At 43.9% G+C, this 26,156-nt stretch overlaps 1 protein-coding gene and 1 long non-coding RNA gene across 2 annotated transcripts in view; one reads left to right on the forward strand and one right to left on the reverse strand.

Annotated features, from left to right (window-relative positions):
- The window catches only part of C8A (complement C8 alpha chain), a 39,599-nt gene that overhangs the window by 10,599 nt on the left and 2,844 nt on the right, over nt 1-26,156 (forward strand). Inside the window, exons 4-10 of the mRNA XM_090048978.1 lie at nt 2,667-2,811; nt 4,326-4,515; nt 8,546-8,746; nt 10,258-10,498; nt 17,592-17,720; nt 19,859-20,016; nt 24,771-24,993. Of these exons, the coding sequence (XP_089905104.1) occupies nt 2,667-2,811; nt 4,326-4,515; nt 8,546-8,746; nt 10,258-10,498; nt 17,592-17,720; nt 19,859-20,016; nt 24,771-24,993 (1,287 nt within the window). The remainder of the gene's footprint in view (nt 1-2,666; nt 2,812-4,325; nt 4,516-8,545; nt 8,747-10,257; nt 10,499-17,591; nt 17,721-19,858; nt 20,017-24,770; nt 24,994-26,156) is intronic.
- Nucleotides 4,058-22,599, reverse strand: LOC149863508 (uncharacterized). The gene is made up of 3 exons (XR_016442580.1): nt 22,286-22,599; nt 21,947-22,167; nt 4,058-4,220 (listed from the first exon to the last, which is right to left on the reverse strand). It is a non-coding gene; the product is annotated as an uncharacterized LOC149863508 (long non-coding RNA).

Consider the following 26,156-nt stretch of genomic DNA (forward strand, 5'->3'; position numbering starts at 1 on the left):
GTGAGAGAGGCATTGTCCCTTTCACCCAGCCCATGAAAGCACATCAAAAATCACTTCAGCCTCAATACTGAACTACCTCTTGTGGCTTTGTAACCCAGGTACACCCAAGGGTGTGCTCTATTCTCAGTAGGATGGGATGGGTAGGCAGTAGTGGGTGCTGTGAGAGGGATGCCAGCATTTTGAGCAGGTCCCTCTTTCTTCTATAGAGTTAGCCCAAGCCCAAAGTTCTTAACTATATACAATTTATTGAGTTATAATATACATAAACATAAAACTAAATATCATATACATGTATTTACAGTAAACATTAACCAATAACCAAGGTCAACCCCTAAATAACACTATTTACAACATAATAATACGACCTTTCAACTGCAAAATATAAAGTGCAAACATGAACAATCATAATAATATCATTTTCCTTAATATAGTCCCTGACCCATGGCAAGAGATAGTCCTCCTTCCAGTGGGGTCCTTTGAGCGGGGGAGGGTCCAGAAAGCACCAGGGGCCCCTCACCTTAGGATCTTGACTAGGTGGGGAGCTGCTCACCCAGCCCCTTCTCTGGGTTTGCCTACCCCAAATGCCTTTCCCCTGTGGGACCCAAGGGCCCAATGACTCCTGCTCCCTCAGGTGATGGTGGTCAAGGCATACCTCAATGGGGTCTCCGCTGTTGGAGCACCTCTCCAGGCCTCTCCTGCACTGCTGGGCTCCTCTCCAGCCCGGGGCCTGCTCTGGGCACTGAAGGCTCAGCCCCCCTTTCCTTCGGCCAGGAGGCTGGACTTGATGATTTTCCGAGGTCCCTTCCAGGCCTAATGTCTATGAAATCTATGCTGCACCGCTGCTGCTGGCTCATGGGTGCTGGTCCTCACGCTGCTGCACTACTATTTCCCCATGCTCTGTCTCAGCACTGAGGGCTCTCTTAGCACAGGCCGGGCCCTTCAGGCTCTGGCCAGCCGTCCTCATGCCAGGTGGCTAACCCAAGCAGCCTCTGTTGCTCCCTGGCTCCCAAGGCTCGGGCCTATGCACCGCCCTGCGCACTTGGGACCTGGCTGATTGTTGGGAGGTGAGGCCTGAGCTGCCTCACTGCAGCCCCCAAGGCCCTGCCAGGGTTGCAGGCCCAAGCCCCCACTTGCAGCTCCCAAAGTCTGGGCTCCATGCACCGAACTGTGCACCGTGATGCGCCCGAGCAGTCTCATACCGCCCCCAGGGCCAGGTCCCTGCGCGCCGTCCCTGTGCCCGAGCGGTCTCGCACCGCTCCCAAGGCTGCTCCTCCAGTGGCAGCTTCAGGAGCCTTGGGCCTATTGTCCGCTGGGCGAGAGCTCCCCTGCTTTTCTTGGCTCCGCTCTTGTTGAGCCCCTCCTGCATCTCCCCTCATGCTGGGCTCAGCTCCTTTTATACGCTCCAGGGCTCCAACCCTGAAGTCTGCCGGACCTGACGGTTTGCAGTCTTCAATCAGGTCCGGGGGAACTCTTCTCCCCCTCCCCTCAGGAAAGGGGCGTGACTTTATTTCTCCTGCTGCTCCTGGTTGGTGGATGGCTCCACCAATCAAAACAGCAGGATCTCAAGCCTGGGACTCGACCCGAGCTCTGAAAGGTGAGCCAGCTACAGGCTTTTTTCACACACCTCTGCAGTGGAGAGGGGCAAGAGCTCTGTTCCCATTCCCCTGCTGGACTTCAAACCTCCTGCTTGGTGGGGTTGCAGGGGCTTCTGAAGAACGAGGCACACGTGCTCCCTGCCCGGCCTCCCGTCTCTTCCCCACTGCAGGATCACATCAACTCTGCTAAAACCAGACAGGTCTGAGGCTGAGGGGGAAGACGTTTTTCCTTGACAATGGTTTTAAAGGCAAATTACTGAAGCACCTCACAAGGGAACGATGCGATTCCTAGAGACATTGTTGTACAAGTGGAAAATCACGTAGCGGGCACCATTTCTGCTGATGTTACTCAGATACCACGCTTTCCTCCATACAGGAAACAATGGTGGGATTATAAACTCTATTCTGTGGCAACCTTTGGCTACAGTGATTTTAAACGGTGGTCGCTGTCCAGCTTTCTGAGATGAAAGTATCAAGGGCACCTTGTCACCTTGCTAAGACAAGGAAGTGGGCCAGGTCCACTGATTTTGGAGCCAGAAAAGGTAAATGAGCGCACCCTCCACCCACTTGGGCTTTTGTGCCAGATGGAGATTTATCGTGATTGTGGCTTATGTGATTTTTTTCCACGCGTAGACGACAACTTACCATGTGAAGTCTGGATCCGATGATCTGTAAGGTCCCTTCCAGCCCCTAACAACTATGAAACTATGTTATGGAGGAAATGACCTGAGTCAGCAGTTTGCAGGATGCGGCTTCTGTAGCCAGTGTTGCTGGTGTTAGACGAAGGCAAATTGCATCTCTTTTGTACAACCTTCATCTTCTCCCATGGGGAAACTTTAGGCTCTGAAAGGGCCTCTTGGTCCCTGGACACTGATCCTGGGACTACCCATAGGGTCCTCAGTCACCCCGAACTCCCATCACTGGGACACTTCTTTGAGGAAGGAAGAAGGAAATCAGATTGATTCAGCTTTAATAGTTTGTTTAAGGAAACAGAAACTTTAAAAACCGTCCAGTTAGACTACACACAGATTCTAAAGATAAGAAATATTAATATGCACCTATGCATTTCAGGTCGCTGTATTAAACGCCACCTTGTGTGCAATGGAGAGACAGACTGTAGGGATGGGTCTGATGAGAACAACTGTGAGGATGCCAATACTGAAATCCTCTGTGAAAATATGCACCCAATTCCTGGAGCTGAAAGAGCAGCGCAAGGGTGAGTAATTCATTTATATTTCTATTCTTTCAAACAAACCAGGATTTTTTTGTGTGTGCTGCTCAAATACCATAATACCATAATTTTTTTTTCTAATTTGCTGAGCTCTGACAATATAAATAATGCTGTACAAACAGAGGAGGACAGATTGTCCCACAGACTTTACCATCTAAATTGAGACGCCAGTGAAATGTATAACCATTATATAGCCTCTATATTAGCCCGATCCAATGTCTTGTGAAGTCAAAAGGAAAAACTCCCAAGTAGTTAAATAGGACCCAGGAATAGGACGTGAGCAAGTCTATCAATAACTTAACCTGTCTTAATTTTAATTAAACATCAACTATTACATTTTCTTCTGATTTGTTTGTCTTAGAGCACAACAGTAATGGCATTTAGCTCTTCCCCTTAGAGAGGATTTCCATTCAGAGGAGTTGCACTGATATCTACTTGGAATCAGCTGGTTTTAGGAGTGAGTAACAAGGGCAATCATGGGTCATCCAATATGCCTTAGCCTTAGGTCCCCACGAGTCCGCTGGCTGCTCTGCTTGGAACAGTGCTTTCATTTTGGGGCCGTCAAGTTACCAAAGGACATCGAGAAACTAAAGGGAATTCAGAGAAGAGCAGTAGAAATGACCAGCGAGCCAGAGGGAATGACTTGTGAGGAGAGATTAAATAAGACAACTGTGTTTAGCTTGGCAAAGTGAAAACAGCCTGCAAAGATACAGAGGGCTGCAACTCCCCATGGAGGAAGAGGTAAATGGGAAAATAACTAAGACGAAAGAAATGAGATCAGGAAAGATATCAAGGAAATGCTCTAGTGACAGTGAGACGTGCTATGCTGTAAAAGTCTCCTGAGGGACATGATGGGCTCCCCGCTGATTAGGACTTTTAGATCTGTGCTGGATAAAACACTAGCAAATGTTAACGTAACTGGTTTCCTGCCATTGCAGTAGCAAGGCTCTGGCTCCTCCTTTTGGCTCACCCACTCTTCACATACGGCACATTTTAGGATTTGATCATAGGGCACTTTGTGACCCTGGGGTGTGAGAGGGGGTGGAGTAAAATGTTCTTGTGCAATTTGTGGGTAATCGGTTGCTGGCAAATACGCAGAGCTAGATTTCTTGGCGCCCACGTTCCTAAAATGAAAATCATCAGAACATCATCTTATGCTGACAGAGATGGACAGGATGATTTAGTTAGTCTTTTCCATATCTAACTTAAGATGCTAGGACATTACCTGTGAAATAACTGGTGCTATTATCAGTCTGTCTTGTTTTTTACTTGGAGATAGCATTATTCGAAGCTGGTTCCTGCAGGACACAGCAACAACATAGAGAGGGGTAGCATCTGTCTCTCCCACTTTTGAAAATGGAGATCTTGAGTTGTTGCCACTGGTGGTCCAAGACCTGATGCGGAAAGCCAAAGCAGGGGTGAAAAAAACCATAATGATAATTGTTTAGCAAAAAAAGAGAAGCAACAACTAATTTCTGCATACTGTCTTTGCATTAAAGATACGACATTCTTACACAAGATGAAAGACAATATATATATGATCCTAATTTTTATGGAGGCCAGTGCGAGTATGTTTACAATGGAGACTGGCGAGAACTGAAATACGACTCAGCCTGTGAACGCCTGTATTACGGGGATGATGAGAAATATTTTCGAAAACCCTACAATTTCCACTTTTATCAATTTCTAGTGAGTATTTAATATGTTCATATTTGGCAATATTTTCTGTGCTAAAACCAAAGCTTGCTTTCATGCTTTGATGCTAAACGGATTTCCTCAGGAAAATGTATGCAAGTTTCTTCCAGAGATAGAAAGATATTGCTGAAACGCAACTTTTATGGATGAGCAACTTCCTATGCTCTTCGGCTGTCATTGAAAATATGCATTTTTGACACAGGAAATTACTGGAATGGTATCCTGCACCACTTGTAAGACACTCAGTTCTGGTCTCTTTTATAAATCCTTCTTTACAACCCAGCTTTTCCAATGGTTTTATTTCTAATGATCTGTAAGCAATTTGGAAGCAATCTGTAAGCATAGCGTTGTTTTGCAAACACATACATGCATCAAGGAGCTCGCAAGCTCCAGAATTGCACCCAAGCAATCCCATTACTTAATCTGGTCTAGCGGACAAGGCATTAAACTGGGAGCTAAAAGATATGAATTCTTTTCCTAGATCTGCAGTGGTGGGATACTGAAAAGAGTTTCAGTGCCTCTGGGAGTGGAACGGGGATGGTCCTACTTGCGCACTATTGTGCGGCACTTTGAGAGCTACGGTGTGGATGAAAAGTGTCACCGAGAACCAAAGTGCCCCTCCATTCTTCCCCCTTCATCTTGTTAATTGCTTCCTTCCTCCACCCCCCGTACATCTTGTTAGTTGTCTGGTTAATGCTGGAGCTATAAAATTCTACCTTGTTCAATCTGTGACCCAGTCCTTATCTCCTGCACACTATTCAAATACAGCTCTGAAGACAGAGTTATTAATTTCCTCCCAGGCTTTTCTGTGGCGCTTTACAAAACATCAATTAATTTATTTTCATCCCTGTGAGGCAAAGCAAAGGTATTAGCCTCTTTTCACAAAGGCAGATCTGAACTGGAGAGAGATTCGTGTTAAATATTTCGGCTGATTTTGGGTGCCCAGTCTGAGTTACCTCCGCCCTGTTTTTTCAGCCCTTTCATTTCACTGTTACGATGTATCCCTTGGTGTTATCGATGCAGAGCTCCTAGTCATGGCCTTTTTGGCGGCGAGTGCTCAGCATTTCTGCAAATCAGCCCCCGGCGTACCTAGTTGGGCACCCAGAAAATAAGGCAGGCACGCGTACTGAGCGACCGCCCAGGGAAAGTCTGAATTGCGTCATTTGTCTCGCATCACATAAGAGCTCTGTGGCTGTCACAACTGGAAGCCGGTCCTCCAGGGCAGCATTCAGCTGCCTTGATCAAGGCTAGAAATAGATGGCATCGAATGCAGTGGATCACATCCTGGAGCAGCTGATCTGCCTCTTGTCCCTCCTCTTGATTTGTGGGAGAATGGGCAACACGTTTCCCCGCTTCCAAAGATTGCTGGGGCCACATCTCTGGAAGCAAAGAAAACTGGGCAGGTGCTCCTGGGGCTTGGGGGCCCTGATCCTGCGCAGGAATCCCAGGATGCACACAACCAGGCTTCTCGAGCCTCAGGAGCGCCTGCTTAGGCCAGTGGGAGATTGCGGGCACTCTGGCTGCCCATGCTTTCCCACCATAAAGCAAATAGATGCCCGCTGTAATAAAGCAGCACGATTTATTACTACCTTTTGTTGCAGTCATTGTAGTGCAACAAGAGGTATGTACATCTATTTGCTGTTGCTTTGTGCTGCCATATAAATCTTTATGGAGGCAAGGGCAATTTTTGTTTTTACCCCAAGAGTTCCTCCCTTCTCTTCCTGCAAACCCCAGCTTCATGCATTACACACCTTCCGATTTCAGCAACCAATAAGGCAGGAGCCCCACAGACAACAGTTTTCTGTGTCCTTTACCAAACAACCTTGATCCATCTACAGAGCAGATTTGTCCTGTATACTGAATGTGGATGGGGGGTATCTTTTGGAAAAATAACAGTACAGGATCGTACAATTAAAGACTATACCATAACGCATATGCACTTTAATTACAGCGTTTGCTAATCTTCCATAGATTTCATAGACATCAGGGCTGGAAGGGACCTCAGAAAATCATCGAGTCCAGCCTACTGCCCCAGGGGCGGGAAGTTAGCTGGGGGTCATAGGATTCCAGCAAGATAAGCATCCAAATTTCTCTTGAAGGCATCAGTGTGGGTGCTTGTACCACCTCCAATGGCAAGCTATTCCAGACTCTGGGGGCTCAGACAGTAGAGAAGTTCTTCCTTATGTCCAGCCTGAAACGGTCTCACCATAGTTTATGACCGTTCGACCTTGTCATCCCTTGGGGCGCTCTGGTGAACAGACGTTCCCCCAGATCCTGGTGGTCACCCCTGATAAACTTATAGGTGGCCATCAGATCACCCCTGAGCCTGCGCTTTTCCAGGCCAAAGAGCCCCATGGCTCTCAGCCTGTTGTCGTAAGGTCTGTTTTCCTGACCTCTGATCATGCGCGTGGCTCTCCTCTGGACTCTCTCAAGCTTCTCCACATCCTTTTTGAATTGCGGAGCCCAAAACTGGATGCAGTACTCCAGCTGTGGCCTCACCAAGGCTGAGTACAAGGGGAGAATGACGTCCTGGGATTTGCTTGAGAAGCATCTCTGGATGCAAGCAGGTGTTTTGCTCACTTTAGTAGCCGCAGCATTGCATTGAAGGCTCATGTTCATCTTGTGGTCAATCATGACCCCCAAGTCCTTTTCATCCATAGTGCTAGTCATGGGGAAGTGAGACTCTGGCAGAGCTTGGACCGAATTTGGGTCTCCAAGAACTGTGCTACATTTTGGGCCTGATCAACCGCTGGTTCAGGATTTCTCACAAACCACTACTTTGCACTTCATCAGGCTTTAACACTACAAAGCCATTGGCTGTGCTACCTGCAGGGACCTTTTATGCCTGGGGCCCAGTGCATGTCATCAGCCAAACGTGGCCTACTTATCACGGCCTTATTCTAGTACTACCTTAACATGGTCTTGTGGATCCCTGCAGACTATACTTGGGGTTTCTCTTTTTGTCTCTTCCCCATGGGTGTCCCCCCCATTAAGAAATTTAAAATGCTTTGGTTTCATCCTGATGTGGAACGCTTTTGAAATCTTAGTACTACATTTATTCCCCCATCCAGCTGTGGATGAAGCACACATTTTGCCAAGAAGTGTCACAGGTATTTGTTGAGGGATGGCGAGAAACAGGGTTCGAGCCTGGTGGAGAACATGCTCAGGAAGTAGAGCATCTTCTGCCTGTTCCTCCAAAGCTACGTCCTTTCTCTCTTTGCTCTGTCCCAAGCTGGTGTCTTCTTCAGTCCTACTCTTTTCTGCACTCTCAGCGCCTCATCCAGTTTGTCTCATTCACCTCCTCGCTCTACCGTGTTCTTGCCCACATATCTTGTCCCAGTCTCTGTCCAACCAGTCCTAGTTTTCTCCAACACCCATCTCTGTCCATTTGTCTTTCCTGTTCCACACCCTGTTCCTTCACTGACATATATTATAGTGTTTAGTCCCAATGACATAGGGTTGGAAGGGCCCCCAAGGGTCATCTAGCCCAGCCCCCAATCTTTATCCCACCTCTTGGACCTCATCTGAATTCAGTACGTGTCGTAAGCCAGAACTGTCTGCTCTGATTGGGACGGCACATGCAGTCTGATGAGGACGTAAGTCCTCTGCTTACGGAAGCTTATGCTACACATCTCTGATTTAGTTAGTCTATAAGGTACAAATTTACCCTGCCTTCTACATGCAGTCTAATCACAGAGAGGAACTGTGAGAGTCTCAGGGATGCTTAGTGCATATAAAATTAAGAAAAAAGAAAAACAATTCCTCCCCTCCCCCCCCCGACTGGAGACAGATTAGGCAAAATGCTTAATTTTAAATACTTTTCTCCCAAAGCTTAGCTGTGATTAAGTTTCCAAAGAAAAGGCATTTTTCTCAATTCTTTGTCCTGCATTATGTGTAGTCAGGGACAGTGCTGTTGATGTTGCCACTGGCTTCAACAGGAGTGGGATCAGGTCCTTAAATGAGAGAGTGGATTTAAGAACGAAGCTAATATGTAAAAAATTAATGCCTCTTCCTTTCATTTCAGGCTCATGCTGATACTGGATTCTCTTTCGAGATTTATGAAGATTCAAAAGACTTGCTTGACGCATTAAAACGTGAAAAATCCAGCAATTTTGGCCTGACTTTTGGAATAGCTCCCAAAGAATCACCTGTCAAATTTGAACTTGGTTTCAGTTTATCAAAGGGAAAGGGATCTCTGAAGAATTTCACACAGTATAATGAGAAGGTAACAAAAACAAGAGGCACACATTGTCAATAATGTCTTATATGATCTTGGTGTAACTTATGTTAGTTTATTCCCGTAACTGCATTTTTTAAAAAACAATAGTAATTGTACCTTAATTTGTTCATGTAATTGCAAATGCGAGATCGTTAGTAAGCCTGTTTGTTGTTCTTATTACATTTAAGCAAACAGGGAATGGGAATAAAATTGAATTATGGAGTATGAGAACACATGTCATCTCACCCCGTCCTGTTTCATGACTACATTAGGCATATAAATAAAGAAATACTGAAAGTGGTGAAGAGGGAGGGGAAAAATCAAGATGTTCATCAAGCAGTTGTCCTGAGGGAATGAGCTCCAATGGCAAATATATCTTTTTCAAATTAATACGAGCTGCAATATGTTGGTAAGATGAGTCACAATTGTGTCATTGGTTGAAAATACCATAGTACAAATCATAGTACAAATAGTACTAAGAAAAAGGGTTTATTTTTAGAAGGCTTATGTCATTGACAATTATGTGGTGACCCCTTTCAGATGTAATAATATTAATGGTAATAGTACTATTTCACATTTATACCATGCCTTGCCTTCTATTTCTCTCATGGAAACTACAGGAGAATTATTTTGACACTATCTTTGTTGAAGTGCCTTCAAACCTGCTACAAACTGGCCCCATTAAAGTATTTAGTATCTCTCTGTTTCCAGCAGTGAAATTCTCAGTTATTAAAAGAATCACTAAAAGGGCCTTTTTCCTTGCTCCTGATCCTGAGACTTAGTACAATGAAAGAACTTGCAAGAGAAAGCTCCCCAGTTATGTGGACTTAAGGGACCAGCATCATCCGCTGGTACTAATCTTATATCCTGGGAAGTTCCCACGGTGATGCCATATCCAGTTAATGCTGAGCTGAGGAAAGAAAGGGAGACGGGACATTTTGCCAACCAGAAGTTTGGTAGTTATAGATACACACACTGCATAGACCTGTACAGAACGAGCCACTGACATACTTGCTCTTCCCGTTTCAACGCGTTGCAGAAAACTACAATGCAACATGCTAATTCTCTTTCATTGTCTCATCTAGCCCAAGAGAAATGCAAAAGTGAACAAAAAACATAAATTCCTGGAAAAGAATAGAAGATGCTGGCACCTTATTTAGGCTTTTGTACCTTTAAGGTACAGCTTGGTCCCACTTTCAAGATTTCTATGCAACTAGAAGGGGCAGATTCTTATTTGCTTTCATGTATTACTAGGGCTGAGAGAAAACTGTGCATATTGGCAGCATGACTTGCCGCAGTTTTAGACTAAAACATCTCCACTGATTTCAGTGGAGATGCTCCTGATACACAGGAGTTAAAACTCAGGCTCAGGTAATTATCTTTATAGGTCTCTCAGACAAACAAAAGCCAGCTGATGCTTTTTTCCCTGATCTTCTGCAAAGTGGACTTGTGCATTCTTTATCCTTTAATACTTAGTTTATGGGTAACTTCTGCTACATATATTTTTTTATCTGCAGAATCTAGGATTCATTAGAGGTGTAACCAAGGTACAGACTGCACGTTTCAAAATGAGAAGAGATAACATAGTTCTGGATGAAGACATGCTTCAGTCCCTAATGGAGCTTCCAGACAGATACAATTATGGAATGTATGCCAAATTTATTAATGACTACGGTACCCATTTCATGACGTCTGGGACTATGGGAGGCATCTTTGAATATATCTTGGTTGTTAACAAAGACAAAATGCGGAGCACAGGTTAGAAAAACACTACAAATTCTGTATGAATTGCTTTCTACTCTACTATCCCATTATGGTTAAGATTATAGATAATTAAAAATTCCTATAGGGTTCTTTCATCATCTGTGTCCCAGGCATGGAGCACTAATACTATCATTGCTACAGTGGTGTGTACCTCCCAGGTGTTTTGGCCAGAAATGTATATAGTCTTCTACCTGATGGCATCGCCCAGTATTGACCCAGGCTCCATATGCTAGATAGAGCTATGGATCCATACCTGGCATTCTGGTCTGGTCACTCAAGTAAAGAGTCCACAAAAGTGTGGATGGAAATTAAACAAGACCTTCCTGGTTCTTTCCAAAATAAAACTTTGTTCTTTTTTTAGTGTAGGCATCACCTTTGGCTCAGGGGGCAGGGAAACCTGTGGGGTGTCTCTGGTCAACAACCTGGGAGGATTTTAACCCGTACATCTTCTCTTTGTCCAGGAGAGTGTGCTAAGTCCTGAATTATAGTTCATCCAAGGGTGGATGCCTCTCCATCTCTTCTGTTGAGGATGTTCCATTTTGCACAAATATATAGATAGGCGTCGTTCCAAAGCATTCACGTTACCTACACTGACCCTCTATACTTTGCCCTCCCTGCTGAAGAACAGCTGAGGTGAAGATAGACCTCGTGGCCTTGATGAGCCTGGTCAGGACTTAGGTCATAATGGCTAAACCTAGACACTCTGAATAATTATGGCTGCTTTATCATTTGTGGCTTCAGTTACATTTCATGGCATGCTACATTTCATGGCAGGTTCAATGTCATGGGTTGTATCATCATCTCATGCATTTTTGGTACAGAAACGGACCTGCTCCGATAGACATCAGTTGTCCCAACTCCCCTATGGGTCACCCTGTGGTATATGAGCAAAGTTAAGACGGTTAGTTTATTTAGCCTCTATCCTGCTGCGAGATGTCAAATGAACCAGACAGGGGCCACTTTTGCTCCAGATCACTCACTGAACTGAAGGAATGTAGAAATCCTGCTATTAGCATCACTGCCACAGAATCAATTAAGCAGAAATGAATCCATCCCTGGTCTCAGGGGAATGCCCCTCTCCCTCAGCAGGACCGTTCAGGGGACTCGGGCATGCTACCCTAAATTGGAAAGGATGTGACCCACATAGAGTTGGTGAAGTTCTCAGTTAAAGTTAGGCTAAATGAGTTCAGGGGTGGCGAAGGTGCCCTCCTCAAGCACCACTCCAGTGTCCTTCTACTGCCCTAGCAATACTTGCGCCCCACTCACCAACCCCTTTTTACGTCACTGCTTTGGGGGTCAGTAGTTTCTAAGTCCAGATACAATCTGTATCCACATTTTGCAGCTTTAACACAATGCCAGGAGGAGGACAGGCAGGTCTCTCTGGAAAACATCTAGTTAAACAAGCAGGTAATATCTTCTGTGAAAATAGGATGGTCACCAACAGGGCTTCCTGGCCTGTTTTTTCACATCAGACCGCTGTGGCAATAAGTAGCTTAGGGAAGAACCTGCATTTCCTTCACTTCCTTCCTTTGCTGTGTCAGTCTTCTGGGGTTTCACCTCTTCCACCAAGGAATTGGGCAACAAGCAAGTATCTTATGCCATCTTTGGCACTGGTGATTTCCCAGATCTGAAACTGTTCTTTTCCCCTTTCCCTAACTTAACACAATGGGAAGAGAGATGACCACCAGGCAGGGGAAAAATATCCATTTTTCAGAGGAGAGACTGGCTGAGAATGCCAAAAGAGATTTAAGTCCATATTTTGAAGCCTGAAAACTTAATAACTGACTGCTCAGGAACAAAACAAATGCAGACAAAGAAAGAAGGATACCTCACTCACACTTCATCTATTTGCTAGTGAAGGTCGCTGTATGATGGAGCCCTTAATGGGATGCAGTCTAATAAACAAGCTCTTCTCGAAAAGGGTTGAGCGACACAGATGCAGGTGCATCAGGGGGTGAGACTCCAAGAAATTCCCTTCACACTGCTGGCAACAATTGTCGCTCCAATTACACCTGCTAGCAGAGATGGGGAGTAAGAAAGCATCACGCAGACAGATCCAGATGAGCTCAAAGGCATTTGTTTGTTCTGAATATGTAAATAATGCATTGTACTTGGCATTATACCTGCCATTTTACACTGGCTGGCTTTTAATCTGAGGCAATGACAGAGCTGCACTTGTTCTAGCTTTCAAAAACTGAAGGTGTGCAGGACTGCAGAAGGCTGCCTGTAAATCTTGTTTGTGTAACATATCATCCACAGCCGTTTGGATTGCATGCATGTCGGTCTCTGGAAAGTCGACGCATAAAGTCGTTGCTAATCAAATGCACAATGCGTAGAAGAGTAACAACGTGGTACATTGGCGCGCTAGCCAGATTCTTAGCTTCTGCAAAGCCATCCGCATAGAGACCACGGCCCTGCCACAGCCGGTGATACACGCAGGCGTGCAAAGAGTCAGCCCTGGTTACTCCAGTCTGGGGGGGTGGGAAAGGGTGGAGGCTTACTAGGAGACTAGGCTAGGTGACAATAGCAATAGTAATACCTAAGAGGAATCGGGTGCTGAACTGGTGTCTGTCTCTGGTATAAATTAACATAGCAGAACTATAGTAATTTACACCAGTTTGAGATCTGGGCTGGAATAGGCTGGTTCCATATAACTCCATGAATTCAATATGTAGTGCCCACCACAGAGAAAAGAGATCATTCCCAGCTGAAGTCACTGGCGCAGTGCTCTGAAAGCAGATGCCCTTATTCTTGAACGCGCTCTGCGTCCTCACCCCTTTTTATTTGACTTGAGGGGTGAGTGATAAAAAGGCGAGCAAGATCTTGGCGAGCAGGACTTTAAGCAGCAGACTGCCAAGCTAAGAGGAAGAATGAATCAATGTCAGGAGGACAGGGGCTATTATTTTACTTTATCTTGTGCTTTCCGTATATCTGCGAAGAGAAAATTTACAGCTACATCGCACTTGATTTTAGGAATGAGGGATGTTGAAGTGCTGCAAAAGGCAAAAATGTGCCCCTGAAGGGATGTAATTTTCACTCTAATGTAGGAGATTTGTACAATTTCCATCTATACTGGAGACTATTAAAAAGGCAACATTTACCAAGTTACACAGCACTATATGGTATGCTAAGCATATAGGTGAGGACACTGCTGTATCACCACCTGGAAAGAGTTGAGTTAAACTGATCACTCGGTGTCCTGGAAAACTGGGTTGGCCCTTAGATCCAGATCCACCAAAGCATGCAGCCACCTAATGTGGGATTTAGGTAAGATTTTGCTTTTCAACTCCAAAACTTAGATCCTCAGAGCCCCCATTCAGTTGCTTCCCGAACCTGGAAGTGCCTGTGCTGCGTAGGCATCCAGTTTCCCCTGGTGCTTAGAATATGCTCCTAGATCTGCTCAAAAGGGCATAAGGCTTGATGGGATTGATTCACTTGATGCCTGCCTTACACTCAAACCCTGCTGGGCCCATGTCTCTCACCCTAGGGCGCAGGAGGGGTTTTGATTCAGTATGTCCTCTCAGAGGCCAGCAGCTGTATTCTAGCAAAACACAACTGGAGGAGGGGTCCTTTTTTTATTCAATACCTCAGTGGTTATAGCATTCACCCAGCACAAGACCTACATTTAATTTCTCCTAATGCTTCTGGAGAGTCATATCTTCAACCTATCTGTTCCAAATACCACATCAGTATTTTATCCATTAACATTTTTAGGTAAAATACTGAAACACCTTGGAAGGAGGGCTGGCCTCCCCACCAAGTGAGCTCTCTCACCATTAAGCTTTGGAGTCATGTCCTTTCTTGGGCACTTTCTTGCTCATGCTCTCTCTCTGGCCCAATAAATCCTTAAGCCATTTCTGCAAGCTGGAACAAAGTCAATGGTACAGGTGTCGAACGGCCCCCAAGAAGGAGCGGATCGCTTGGTGATGGGGATGTTCTGGGAGGTAAAAGTTCAAGGGAACTGAAAACAGGTCTCTCACATCCTGGCTGGGTATTTTATCACTGTCTTATTGTAAAATAGTACATAACACCCTGTAACATTGTCTGAAGAAAAGTGGTAGCTGGCTGCCAGTGCATTTTGATGCAGGCAGTATGTAGTAGGTATTTTCTGGCTGGCTGGAGCTCCATGAGCTTGGTGAAAAGAAGCTTAAGTTTCCGGATCTCAGCGGGGCTTAAGCATGAACTAAGATGGAGCTGCTTGACAGTCAAGATTGAGGCACGCCTGGATGTGCAGAAGTAGATGTTTAGATATCTGAGACATTTTACATTCAAAAATGAAGGCAGATCCCTCCCGAATTAGGTGCCCATAAAGGGTGGATCTGGGTGAGGTGCCACCCTTGAACTGTGTAGCACATGTACAGTGACCTTTGTATCACCAACAGCTCCCTCTTTACACAATCCTAGATCCACTCGTGGTGCAAGCTAGGCAAGGAGCTACAGGGTTGCATTTTGCAATGTATGCACCTAAACTGTGCATAGCTCCCAGTTTTAAGAACCGAAGGTCCTTTTCTTGGCTCTGGCCCTCAGTGCAAGTGAATGGGGGACCTCAGGCGATGTCCCTTATTAATTATGCCATTCATGTTGTTCCTTCCTCCTTTTTAAAATAAATTACTATTGTTTTATTACTTAGCAGAAAAAAAACTGTGTAATTTGTTAACGGTTATAACAGCATTTAAGGGAGAAACATTCCACAGAGAATAATGTGGAAAAAGCCTTTATACATTATGATTAATTCAAAATACAGCAATAAATCTAATGACTAGAACACGTTTAACTATCTGAAATTATATCAGATGATAACCAATAATGGTTTCCCCTCCCCCAAAGTGCCAATATTTTGTATGACCACCCCTTTGCAGTGATAACCACTTTACATTTATCAACACTGGATCTACAGTTTTGCTCCAACCAATAGCAAATTGTATTGACAGACCCTGGCTGAACATAATTACTCAATGGGAGCCATGGTGAATCAATTAATCAGGGTGTTTCTCAACTTTAATTTTATGGCACTCCAACACTGAGCTAAGCAATCATTCGTGCTGCTTTGGGTGAATGAATTTTACCCACTTCAATTTACAGCTGTTGAATATTTTAGTTCAAGTAATTGAATGCTGCGTGTTTAATCTTTCTCACGGGTCCAGGTTTACAATGTGATGAGACCCTCTCTTGGCACAAAAGGCCATGGGCAATGAGGTATTGAGTACCTTCTGAAATGAATGGGAATTCAAGATACAGATTGCTTTATTTGGGAAACTTCGTACCTCACGTGTTCAGCATCTGCTCCAGCACCAGTGAAGTCAGTGAACCAGATCTTGGTCTTAGTTGCTCTCCACTGACTTCAGTGGAATTATTCCCAATTGATATGTGATAGAAGAACAAAGTCTGGCTTAAAGGAGTGTTGCTGTAACCTTTAATGGGAGCAAAAGTGGGTCCCACAAGACTGTAGCAAACAGGAAGCAGTGTCATCTAGGGAGCGGCACACTGTCTTGACAATCAAAAAGGCTTGGGTCTATTACTGTCTTTGATATCGGATGACGTACTGGGGGACTTTGGTCTTTTCAGCAATATTTGTAAAATACTTTGAGATCTACGAAAAAAATGGCTGTCTAAAAGTTGGGACTGTACCATGAGTCTCATCCTCATGCCTCCACTGACGTCAGATTGCCATTAATTTCTATACAAGTTGATCCTCAGTGGACATGTCTACATGAGGCACTGCTGTGCAGTAGTGTTGGCATGCACTGACCATGATGCACTGCTGCAGTGCAGTAGTAATGAGCTTGTCGTTACTGCACGGTAATATCTGAAAAAAACTGTCTGGGGACAGTACTGCGCCCTAACGCTGGTTCACTGTGCAGTCGTTTAGTACTTGCTTATGCAAGCACTAGGTGACTGTGCAGTAACGACTGCGCCGTCTGCTGCTCGTGTCGGCGCGGCCAGTTTGTAATGTGCCAAAACTTCCTCATAATGAAAGTATGTTAGCCTACATCTAGAAGTCACTGTTAAGATAGCACAACAACATTTGTTTGTACCTAGGAGAACTTTTACAGTCTCTGCTCTCTCCTATGCCTGATGAAGGGCGAGTGTGCCTGAAAGCCTGCAAATAAATAAAATAATTTGTTTGCAAATATCTAGGTGGTCTAATAAAAGATATCACCAGCTTTTCCACAAGTTTTGATTCCTTCTGCAACAAACAGATGCTTGACAAGTTGTTACTGAAGATGATCTGCAAGCCATTCATTTTTGCCTCATTCAATAACCTGTCCACATTAATCCATTAAAACTATTGCAGGCAAACTATTTTACTATGACGTTTTTTTCAGCATCCTCATGTTTTAGCTATTAACCATTGGCCAGAAAAAAAAAGGAAAGGAAAGAAAAGAAAAAGAAATAGGGTCATATCCACAGCTAGTTAAAGGAAATATAGCAAATTATATCTGCGAGCATCTCATCTGTCTGTCCAGGCAGGCCTACTTGGTTAGACCAAATAAAAAGGCGAACGTGGATTTCAGTTTGTCAGGATCTCTGCATCTCTTTATTTGGATCACTTTCTGCTGCCAGTACAGGATTTTAGCTTAAAAATTACTACCAGGGATATCATATAGGTGTGTCAGCTCCTTAGCTACTGAAAATTGGCCTCTAAATGCATTGACTTCAGTGGGTCAATTCAGACGTATTCCATATAACGATGGTGCCTGTATGAAAATAGAGTTTTAAACAAGTGGAACAAAACCTGACATAAACACTTGCATTTTTTAAAGCTGACACTTTTGCTTTCTTCTAATACATATAGAGAGAACACTTTTTTGCCCTTTGCATCACTTAGGAGCTATGCTTGAGACACCCAAGCAAACCACTGGCACCACACAAGAATGGAGAAGGCTTGTGCAAAACAGCTTCCAGAAACTCTTAGACATCAATACTTATTTGGCTTCCACAAATGTGTGTGTGTGTGTGTGTGTGTGTGTGTATATAGATGCATATAATTTTTTTTTCTGGATGACATGTCTCTACCAAATAGTATTGAGAAAAACAGCATCGTTCTGAATAATACTGTAGTTCATTATATTTTTGTTTTTTTCAGGTATTGAAGCCGAACAAGTAAGTTCCTGTTTTGGGCTATCACTAGGCTTCTCCATCAGTAAGGCTGATATAATCGGAAAAGCAACACTTTCACACACTGAATGTCAACAAAAAGGAGCTCTTCAAACTGGTATGAAGTTTTCAAATTAATCAGAATATATGTTTCCTGCTAATAAATCTCAAGCTGGTTTCACTCCTGGTGTTAGTGGTAAAACTGCATTTTTAGAAATTCAGCCATTGATGCTGCTTATTTGGCTCAGTATTGCTCTTGCAGTTAACTGATTGCTGACTGCTTAGCTTTTGAGGTTACATGGTAGTTTAAAATAGGAATGGATGAAAATCAAGGAGCTTTATGAACCTCTCAACATAAATAATGTGTTGTGGTATTTGTAAAATTAGTTCATATTTATAACATTTCCCCCATGTAATTTAAATTCAGTTTTTCTCAAGAGAATTTCCTTTTAAACTCTACCTCAAAGTTAAGTCAAGCTCAACAGCTAACCGGAGTTAAGCACAGCCTCAAGAGCTATCAAATAGGTTTGCTGCATTTGGTATTAAGATCCTTAATTGATGCAAATCAGTATAAATCCACTGATTTTAGAGATGCTCTTTTGGTCTACCCCAGCTAAGTATCTGGATCAAGGTATTTATTTTGGTTAAAGCAAAGTGCTAATAACAATTCTCATTCCAGAAGTAATTCCAATATTTCGATATTAGCTTTTATGCCAAATCAGAAAAAAAAGTTAATGAGAGGCACGACACTTTAAAGTGAGCTAAATGCTTCTGCACCACTTTAATGGTGTTGGTGCAGAAGCATTTAGCCCGCTTTAATGGTGTTTGCACACCTTGGTGGCGCATTGCACATTAATTCCAGCCGCTGTAGAAAATTTGGTAGTGTAATGTGCCTTAAATGAATTGGGGCACAGCAAATTAAAACACCTTTGAGGAGTTTTAGTTTGCTGCCCCTACAGCTGCAGAGCGAAGCACTGGGCTCCATACAGCTCCACGGCTCTGCAGGAAGCCCTGCAGGCAGCCTGGCAACAACCCGGGAAAGCAGCTCTGCCTGAGAAAAGCAGAGAAACTGATCTTTTTTTTCCCCTGGAGCCTGCCTGCCGGCCTGAGCTACACGGGGGCCTGGTGCTTCCCTCCAAGGCTGTGGTGCCCCCTGGGACTGCCCGAGCTGGGTGCTGCGGGTGGGTGCCATCTGGGTGGGGGGCACCGCTGCCGCGGAGGGAAGCACCAGCCCCCCGCAGCCAGGGACCACTCCGCCTGCCGGCAGCTCGCCCTCCCCTCCCCACCAGAGAGGCAGGTACGTCAGCGGGGTGTGCGTACAACACAGGGGTTTTTTAAAACCCACCGCTTTGAAGTAGGCCCTCCGTTTCATCTACACATGCCCCTGCAGATTAATATTGAACTGACTCATAACGATATATTGGGTCAGTTCAACAAAATGAACAGTTTTAACTCAGATCAAAATCACCCAAATGAAACATTTTGTGTGAAAATGTTGGAAAAATTGAAATTTCCCTATAAGAACTTTCAACTTTATGGGAGTGGCATTTGCTCTCCAAAACCGTCCCAGTGTAACTTTCTCAATGAACTCTAACATTTAGATTAGAAAGTTTGTCTCTTCCTTTCTATTTTATTCCACAGTCCCTTTGAAGGCATATTTTTTTTTATCTCCATGATCTTTCTTTAGACTCTAGAGGTCTGGATTTCCTTCCGATATGATAACTGCCAGTAACTAACTGCATGACCTTGCACTAATTGCTTTTTTATCTGAACCTCAGTTTCCACATCTGTAATACAAGGAGTGGATGCTGGGGAAAACTGACACCTAAATTTGTAAAACCCTTTGACTTGTACAGATGACATGACAAAATTACATTACTATTAACATAGCTCTTATTATTGCATATATGCTGGGGAGCATGACGGTGATATACGACAGTGACTGTGTCTTATATAAATCTAAGCCAGATAGAAGAATTAGAAATGAGGAGTTCATGTAAGGTCCTAAACTCTTATATTACCATGCTTATGTACTGCTTAACTCATTAGAAACCAGCCTGTGGTAATGGGAAAGGCTGCTTAGCTTCGCTTACCTCATTTCACTGAAGTCAATGGAAAAGCTTGCACTGGTTAATTGTTGAGATCTGGGCTCCTCTGGGTAGGAGGGGACAGAGTCCTGTTGATTAAGTACTTTTTACTACCCTAGTGAATTTGTGGCAGCACTAACTGATGTGTAAGTATAATTTAACTTTCCAGATCATCAAACAAAAAATGCTGTTGTGGAAGATATTATTCCTCGGATTAAAGGTGGAGATACCAGTTCAGCCGAAAGCCTTTTAAGCAGCCAGAACACCAATATGTATCGTCACTGGGGAAGGTCATTAAAATATAATCCCGTGGTTATTGATTTTGAGGTAAGACTTCTTGCAGTTGAAGAAACTCCACAGCTAAAAGGAATGAAAGTGTAGCAGACCAGATCATTTCATATTTTTATTGTGATCCCATCACAGAGCAAAATTAAATGTAATGGGCTACTGATTTGGTAGCCGCTTACATTTCACAATGGGGAGTGCATTTCTTTGTGACAACATCAAAAGGTGAGACAGACAAGAAGCTTCATGCTAGATTAACACAGAGGTTAATTTTTGATGCGTCTCTGGGCAGAAGTAAGCAGTTTCTTGAAGAACCCTTTTCAGTGATCATATCAATCACTGTTACTCTGAATTGTGCATCTTCCCAAGTCAACAGGAAACCACCGAGGGGCTAGAAGGGAACGGGATCCTCTCCCAGCCCTGGAGGCTCAGTGCATAGCTCCCACACGGTCACTACAAAACTCACGGACTAGTAGTGATACCTTGCTATCTGCCTTTAACCCATTATGAGGTTTATTGCTTGTGGACCGAGACAGCTTACATGCTCATAATTGCAAGTACCTCATATAGATACTAGAGTGGATGCTGCTGCAGTGCATGCTTTTCTGCATCCCAGCTTTGTGTTACTTACCTGTCATGCTCTGACCCAAAGAAAAGAAGAAAGAAAACCTGAGCTTTGGCACACTGCCCTTTGAGGCTGTAAACATTTGACAGGGGCCTGACTGTCCCAGAGTTTGACCCGTGCAAAAAAAGGCACGGCGCAGTCATTTACACAGGTAGTCCTTCCAAGCTGCCCTGCTGCTTCCCCATCAGAGAAGAGCACCCTGCTTGCCCGACTTGTCCTGGGAAAAAAGTGCAATCGTCTTACAGAGGCACACAGCCGGGTCCTGGGAATAAGTGGAAGCGCGTTTTATCCCACTTACTTCAGAGTGACTTGAAGCAGGACAGCGGACTTGTACGTCTGCAGAATCCTGGGACAAGAGGCTTTATTCTGGGACAAATATGATGTCTGTTTGCACCCTATAATGAATTTTTGCCCTTCAATGCCATGAAATAGGGTCTACTCTTCTAAAGGAAACGTAGCAGAGAGGAGGTGGAGAATGGTATTCTCTAGTTAGGGTACAGAGATGGTTTTACAGACTATATTGCACTGCTAGGGTATAATGAGGTGCTTTGACATTTTTTGGCTTCACTCCCCGCTTTTTGACTCCCCTGCTTTTACCACTGTGTAAAACATAAAGCCACCTAGAAAGAAGAAATGTCAAATACCCCATGTTTTTTAAAAAAGACTCAGATGGATAGGCTTTTATTTCAGCTTCTGGCCAATCAATTCTGCAGAGATTTTTTTGTACAGCTAGGGAGCCATCGTTCTCAAGGGAGATGTCTCCAGGCTATTGCTGCTTTGGGCAAAATCTGTAAAATTGCTCTTGGTTGTAATACAAAACTCTTCATGAGGAAGAGTGCCAATGTCAGGGGGCTGTGCACAAAAAGGTTGCCTGCAGATTGTTCTGACTTTGGTGCAAAGTTTATATTGCTCACCGACAAAGAAGGTTTTTTAATAAAAATCCAGGGACAACTTCATGTTAGGCTGGTAGAAAAGCTGTTCTAAAAGTTTATTTTATTTCAAATGGCTGAAAGAAATTAGCCATTGCCGAACCCATGCTTTCTACATTCCCTGCTTTTGTTAAAGAGAACAACAAGAGTGTTCAGGTAGTTCAAGGTTTCAGGCTCGGGTTATAGGATTAATTAAACAACCGTCCTGAACTAGGAGCCTTTTGTAGGTAGGCTTTCATTTCAGAGTGGCCATAGGCCGTAGTAATCAAATATCGTCATTTGATGGCCTGAAAATATACGGCGGTCTCGGTGCTTATGGTAAAAAACTCAGCAAATCGTAGCTCAGTCTGCCTCTTTAATGTCAGCTACAATGCCAGATACATGAACAAGCAAGCAAGCAAGCAAGCAAAAAGCTTACCTCAGTAGCTGATGTCTGCATTTCTAATGGTCAGCACTGAAGCAGATTGATATAGCAACCTGAGACTGCTGCTGCCCGTCTCATCTGTGGTTTCTATTATTTTGTCTTGGCACTAAAATGCTGTTAAAAATAGGATGCTATGGGCCATGTTCTACAAACACAGCGTTCAGGTGAGGCTGAATCTGCTCGTGTTCTCAGACTGGGCCTCCGGTTTACGTGCCCTGGAAAAGAAGTCAAAGAAAAGTCAATTAATTTAGCTGGATTTCCTGTTCTGGCTAGATATTCAGCGAGCACCAGTTAACGCAGCTTTATTGACACCAATAAGCCCTCTGCGCTTACTTCCTTGGTAGGATTTTGATTGTATGTAACTGTGAAAGTCTGGGGGAGAAAACCCGAAGTGCCCCGAATCTTCTGTGCCCAACAACACGAAACAAGCTGCTGAAACGTCCCAAGTGGTTTCAGAAATGGGGCTTGGAGAGGGAGGAGGCAGAAGGGGAAAGCAGGGGAAAAAAATAATTCAGTGCTATCAGACCCAGCAGCTTCCACTTTGCGCCCTTGCCATCCATCAGCAAACCACTGCCTTTTAAAGGAATTTTCTTGCAAGAGCGTGACAGTGGGGAGCAGATTGGGCGTTTCTCTCCGTGCAGTGAAAGGAACAAAAATCTTCCAGGAGAGGTTATAATTGCCAGGCTATTCAGGGACTACAGCTGTGAGAGGAAGTGAGGAGGAGCTAGGTAATTTTATAGGCCTGCAGTCATGCTAGTCCAGGTCCATTCCCCTCATGCTAATTTAAGAGCACGTCTGCCTCTGACTTTGACAGCAGGAGGGACAGAAGTGGGGAAGAAGATAGGAGAAAATGAGGAAACAGGAATTATCTACCTTATTAGCAGAGCAAATGGGAAATTGTAGGACATTCTGGCCCATGCTGTATTGACAAAAGGATCTGTTAAAATAGAAGCACTTTCAGTAGCTCCTGAGCAGTCTGCCGCCGGTTATCCACCTTGCAGCACAAGTTCCCAGTAATTTCTGGACCAAATTTACTGTAATTTTCCAGTAACCCACTCAATGACCTTTCAGCTGGCTGCTCTAAGGGCTCTGCAGCTGCTCATGGCGCTGGAGGGGGTTCAGGCTGCTGATAAGCACCCGCGTCCATTTGACCATCTCCTATCTGTAGCTCGTTCCAGTTTGTTAAAGGCCCTTGTGCAAATTTGTCTAAGCACTGTTTTTAGAGCCATCGACTGCTTCAGAAGCCCTCAGGAAACACATTCTCTTCCTCTCTTGTAATAAGAGTAAATCCCAGTTTTCCCGCAAAAGATTTTCTTAGATGAGACACGTACATAGGGATGTGTACATATATCTGTATACTGATATGCGTATGTAACTACGTGCCATTTTGTATGCATCTATAAATAGGGTGACCGTAGGTCCCAGTTGGGCTGGGACAGTCCTGGATTTCGGAGGCTGGTTCCTGGCCACCCGGTGAAAATTAAAACAAGTGTTCTGGGCATGGGGTGCAGGGCAGGGAGGTGGAACAGCACAAGCTGTGAAATAAAAAGTCCTAGCAGACAAGCAAAATGGCACTAAAATAGGTTTGCTTGATTAATAGAATGACAATTAAAAACAGGAGATGATTATAAACACCTGTGAAGTAAAGAACAATGGGTCGTTAATGAGGCATTGATTCCCTTAGCTGCCTGACTAGTAACACCAGAGCTGCACCATGCTGCTCCACCCCTGCCTCTGCCTGCAGCAGCACCATTGACCTGATGGGGTGGCGGACAGTGACCCAGATCTCACATTGTCTCATATGGTCACCCTATACGATAAGCCACTCTCTGCAACTGTGCAAGCTCTATTTGAACATCCATATGGCTGAAAGAAATTAGCCATTGCCAAACCCATGCTTTCTACATTCCCTGCTTTTGTTAAAGAGAACAACAAGAGTGTTCAGGTAGTTCAGGCTGGGGTTATAGGATTAATTAAACAACCGTCCTGAACTAGGAGCCTTTTGTAGGTAGGCTTTCATTTCAGAGTGGCCACAGGCCGTAGTAATCAAATATCGTCATTTGATGGCCTGAAAATATATGGCGGTCTCGGTGCTTATGGTAAAAAACTCAGCAAATCATAGCTCAGTCTGCCTCTTTAATGTCAGCTACAATGCCAGATACATGAACCAGCAAGCAAGCAAGCAAAAAGCTTACCTCAATAGCTGATGTCTGCATTTTTAATGGTCAGCACTGAAGCAGATTGATATAGCAACCTGAGACTGCCATAGCACAATGCCTTTCAACTGTACCACACTGCACAGAGATGTAAAATATTGCACATTCATATATATACCTGTATATGTATTGGCACAGGATTAATAGTGCTCTAATCAAAATGCAAAGTAGACAGAAATTTAGATTTGACAACACTGAAATCTCACAGGATCCTATCAAAGGGCTTTGGTCTGAGGAATCAGAGATCATGCAGAATGCTTGTACAATGGTTGCATCATCAAATCATGAGACCAATAACTTTTGGAGTTGTGGATCTGAATGTGGGATCAGTTTTGCAGGATGCCTTTAATGATGGGCCTTCAAACTCTCTCAGCAATTAGAAGGGGTTGGGACCAACTGTGTTACTATGTTCACATAAACATATGTATCTATCTAGGAAAATAAGTTCTTTAAGTTCAGGTTTTCTTCCATAGGTACCACAGTACTATGATTCTAGCACTTAGCTAGCTTGGATGTGCTCATGAAATAAAGTAATTATCGCAGATCCACTGAAACAATTATAAAGTCACCCTCCCCGCCATATTCTCTTCTTTCCTATGCAGCTACAGCCAATACATGAAATCCTACATAGAAGCAATCTGGGTAATATTGAAACAAAAAGGCAAAACCTGAAACGGGCGTTGGATGATTACTTACTGGAGTTCAATGAGTGCCGCTGTGGTCCATGTCAGAACAACGGTGAACCTGTGCTGATAGGAAATACCTGTTTTTGTCATTGTCCAGCAGGTTATGATGGCCCTGCATGTGAACAGACTAGACGCATAGGTAGGATGTCGTACATGTGTGGTTGGGTGTGGGGAGAAGACAGAAACAATGAAGTGCTTCTCCCTCTGCAATGCTAATCAGCAGCTATTTGAATCTATCCATCAATCAAACCTTCACTTCTATATCACCTTTCATGCCAAGCAGTCTTCTGGGCTTTACAAAGGAGTAAAATTAAGAGCTTAAGTAATTACTATAAATATGCCTAGCTAAACAAGGGAGGTTTTAATAGCTGGAGACTTGTCAGCATTGCAAATCGACAGAGACAATTGAAGTACAGCAGAAGGGAATAGTTCTGAAAGCCAAAAATCTTGCCCTGCTTGCTGAGCAACATTCACGGGTGTTTTACTAGGCCTTGGGCACCATTCAGGGTGGTGTGTGTACCTATATATAGATCTATAGATACATCTATAGAGATCTATATCTATATAGATATATCTATATATAGATATATAAAGTTCAGCATTCTTAACCAGGTTGCCATGGTATTCTGCAGTGCCACAAGGTCCTCTTAATGGCGCTGTTTAATATTAACATTGATAGTGTGCAAACATGGTGCAGGATTTGGTCAGGAGGCATGGGGATGTGGAGGTGAGTAGGAGACCCCCCGGGTGGGGTAGCCTGGTGTAAAATCACTGCTGTAGTCAAACACATTGTCAACCAAAGCCCTGATAACCCAGAGCTTATCCAGAGCCCGGTAGAAGGGTTATAGTTACATTAGATTAAATAAAATCAGTAAAAAAGTTTGTTAGAAAAAAAGTCAGATTGTCAGTAAAAAAAAGTCATGGGGTAGCAACCCTGCTACCAACATGTCAAAACATATTGTAATTGAAAAGTCCTGGAATGACCCTCCAACATAGAAATGAAGCAGACTTTCGTAACGCATCTTCACTAATGTGACCTGCCTGGCATGAGACAGAAGTGTATTCTTTTACCTTCTTGTCAGCAAGTTGCTGGCATGTATCACTGATGACTTAGGAAAGAAAGGCCAAATTGTAGTCTTTCAAATGATCAGAAGGGTAGCAAAAAGCAACAGCTACCAATTTGAATAGCAAAATGCTTCTTAATAAAAGTGATCTTCAAAATGCCCCAGAAACATTGATCTGCACAACAATCCTACATGTCAGGTAAGTATCAAGGTTGTGGAGATTGTCAGTGCCAATGTT

This window comes from Crocodylus siamensis, chromosome 5 (assembly GCF_052110815.1).
Source record: "Crocodylus siamensis isolate JL-2025a chromosome 5, ASM5211081v1, whole genome shotgun sequence".
In the NCBI taxonomy this organism is placed as follows: Eukaryota; Metazoa; Chordata; order Crocodylia; family Crocodylidae; genus Crocodylus; species Crocodylus siamensis.